Here is a 3,000-nt window from a genome sequence, read left to right as displayed (position 1 = left end):
AACTATTTTTTTCTAGTGATTACAAAAAAAATATAATAATTATTATTACGTAATTATTATATAATTATTATGTAAATTATTAATGATATATACTTTATAATGATAAATCTAAATTAAATTATAAACTATTTATTATGTTAAGCATATATGTATGCACATGTGCGTATAAAGCATGTGTTTTAAAACGTTTGTTTATCACGTGACTTCATTAATATTATTATATATAATTTTGATGTATTTTTAAAACAATTCACATTTTAACACGATTTTAATTAATCTTTTAGAAATTAATATTGTATTTTACTTAGTAATGTGTTTTTAAATACTTTTTCCGGTAAATTGAGGTTATATTTCAAATAGAGGCTATAAGCAAATATTTTTTTTAATACTGTTGGAAAAAATGAATAAATTATTAACTGCATCGGTTAAAGAAGTTAGTAAAAAAATATATGGTGGAGATATACGGCCTTCTGATATTACAAAAGCAGCTATTAAAATTACATCTATTACTAAACCTTTAAATGCTTACATCACTGTTACTGATGAAATAGCAAAAAAACATGCGGAAAATTCAGATTTACGACAAAAAAATCGTAGTTTATTGGGGGAACTTGATGGAATTCCCATTGCAATTAAAGATAATTTTTGTATAAAGGATCATCGAACAACATGTGCATCAAAGATGTTGTCAAACTTTTTTCCCACTTATGATGCTACTGTATATCAGAGATTAAAAGATGCTGGTGCAATATTACTTGGTAAAACTAATCTTGATGAATTTGCTATGGGTTCAGGAACCATTGATTCATATTATGGACCAACAAAAAATTTATGGAATTCAAGTGTGTTAACAAAATTTTATGCCTGTAATACTTATATAAATGAACATACAAAACAATGTACAGATGAAAATTCATGGAATATAGCAGGTATGTATTATTAAGTTTTTTTATTATATATTTTTATAACCATCTCATTGTAGGTGGTAGCAGTGGGGGTTCTGCAGTGGCTGTTATAAGTGGAAGCTGTTATGCTGCAATTGGTTCAGATACTGGTGGTTCAACACGAAATCCAGCATCTTACTGTGGTTTAGTTGGATTGAAACCTACTTATGGTTTGGTATCACGTTATGGACTTATTCCTCTTGTAAATTCAATGGATGTGCCAGGTATACTTGCAAGGAATGTCGATGATGTTGTGTTAGTTCTAAATAGTATAGCTGGTCAAGATGAATTTGATTCTACTTGTTTACAAAAAGAATATGTATCAATTGATATACTAGATACAATAAATATTAGTAATTTTAGAATTGGAATACCAAAAGAATATAAAGAGAAAAACCTAAGTCCAGAAGTACAAGAATGTTGGGATACAGTTTCTCAATATCTGTGTGAAGGTGGAGCATCACTTTCCACAGTATCATTACCACATACTAATTATTCTATAATGTGTTATACAATTTTAAATCGTTGCGATGTGGCTAGCAATCTTGCTTGTTATGATGGTATGCAGTATGGTTATAGGTCAGATGAGTGGAGTTCTGTATATGATATGTATAAAAAGACAAGATCTGAAGGTTTTGGTAAAATAGTTAAAGAACGTATTTTGGTTGGGAATTACTTTTTATTGGAAGAAAACTATGAAGAGTATTATGTTAAAGCAATGAAAATAAGAAGATTGATCTCAGAAGATTTTAATACAGTATGGAATAGTAATATTGATCTTCTCCTTACACCTACTACTTTAACAGAAGCTCCTACCTACAATGATTTTATTTCAATGGACAATCAGGCACAGTGTTCAATTCAAGATTATTGTACTCAACCTGCTAATATGGCAGGTATACCAGCTGTTACTGTGCCAATTAAATTATCTAAAAATGGTTTACCTTTATCTCTGCAACTTATGGCACCTTCTTTGAAGGAGGAAGTACTCCTCACAGTAGCAAAATGGATTGAACAAAGAGTACAGTTTCCAAAACTTGAACTGAAGGATACATGTTTGTTATAATAAATTGCCCTTGTATAAATGTTTAATTTCTTATACATTATATGTATTTGATTAATAATTGTCGACAATACTAAAATATTGTTTATTAATTATGGAAAATAATTTATTAATTATGGAAACAAATGAAGTTATTTATATCTGCATAGTATTTTATATATAATATATATAAGGTATGAATAATACTTTGTACCTTAGTAATTATGTCCATTGCAGTATTTGTGAACATGTGATATTTAAATTCTGTCATATAATTATACATAAAGCTATTTGAAATTTAAATACAAAATATCAAAGTAAAACTTTTTTTTATAAAATTGTTATAGTGGCGTGAGATATAAATTATTATACTACTATGAGACATTGGCCGTATTTGAAATTCCATTCGTTGGGTAATCAGGTCGCGTTTGCTTACAACGCTGGAGGACCCTTCTGTTATTGCATTGCCATGTACCGTGCTTTATAAATGAATGCCAGGTGATATATATATGACTACAAATTGCTTGACACCAGTCGCGAATATGAAATGGATAAAATTTCAGTTTTAAGTGGACAGCGTCATGACCGAAAGACGGAAACCCGATGAATACACAAACGTCTTATATTATTTTTTTTTTAAATGTAAATATTTAATTAAATTGACTATTATTGATATTGTTTATTTATGATTTTTTATTTTATCTGTTTAGTACACAATTTATTATTTTATGTTTTTTATTGTGCATTATTTATTTTCTCAAAATGATTGTATTTTATTATAATTATTGGTGATTGTTAGTGTTTTTTATTTGTAAGGTATTGCGTTTGAAGATATCAAATAGAGAATATCCTGCAACGATGTTCTGACATTTTGAAGCCTATTGTCCTCAAGAGACTCGAGGGATCTGACAAACCAACGGCGATGTACATGTTTCACATCATACATGATATTGAAACTCTTTCAATAATTAAATCCTTGTGACATTTCAATCAATTTTCATTATTATTTGCATA

General features: G+C 28.3%; 1 protein-coding gene across 1 annotated transcript; it reads left to right on the top strand.

The window, feature by feature from the left end:
- The first annotated feature begins 400 nt into the window (after positions 1-400).
- On the top strand, positions 401-2,014 carry GatA (glutamyl-tRNA(Gln) amidotransferase subunit A, mitochondrial). Its single transcript, XM_017907714.1, has 2 exons — positions 401-929; positions 983-2,014. Exons 1-2 carry the CDS (start codon positions 401-403, stop codon positions 2,008-2,010), a joined length of 1,557 nt encoding a protein of 518 aa, XP_017763203.1. The 3' UTR covers positions 2,011-2,014.
- The last annotated feature ends 986 nt before the right edge of the window (positions 2,015-3,000 follow it).

The sequence above is a fragment of the Eufriesea mexicana genome, unplaced genomic scaffold, assembly GCF_001483705.2.
Source record: "Eufriesea mexicana isolate 0111107269 unplaced genomic scaffold, ASM148370v2 scaffold8839, whole genome shotgun sequence".
NCBI classification, from domain to species: Eukaryota; Metazoa; Arthropoda; class Insecta; order Hymenoptera; family Apidae; genus Eufriesea; species Eufriesea mexicana.
The sequence above is the reverse complement of the archived record's forward strand: the minus strand, read 5'-3'. Positions and strand labels throughout refer to the sequence as shown.

Coding starts and splice junctions, on each gene's coding strand:
- GatA (XM_017907714.1), top strand. CDS start 401: ATGAATAAATTATTAACTGCATCGGTTAAAGAAGTTAGTAAAAAAATA. Junction 930..982: donor AAATTCATGGAATATAGCAG/GTATGTATTATT, acceptor ATCTCATTGTAG/GTGGTAGCAGTGGGGGTTCT.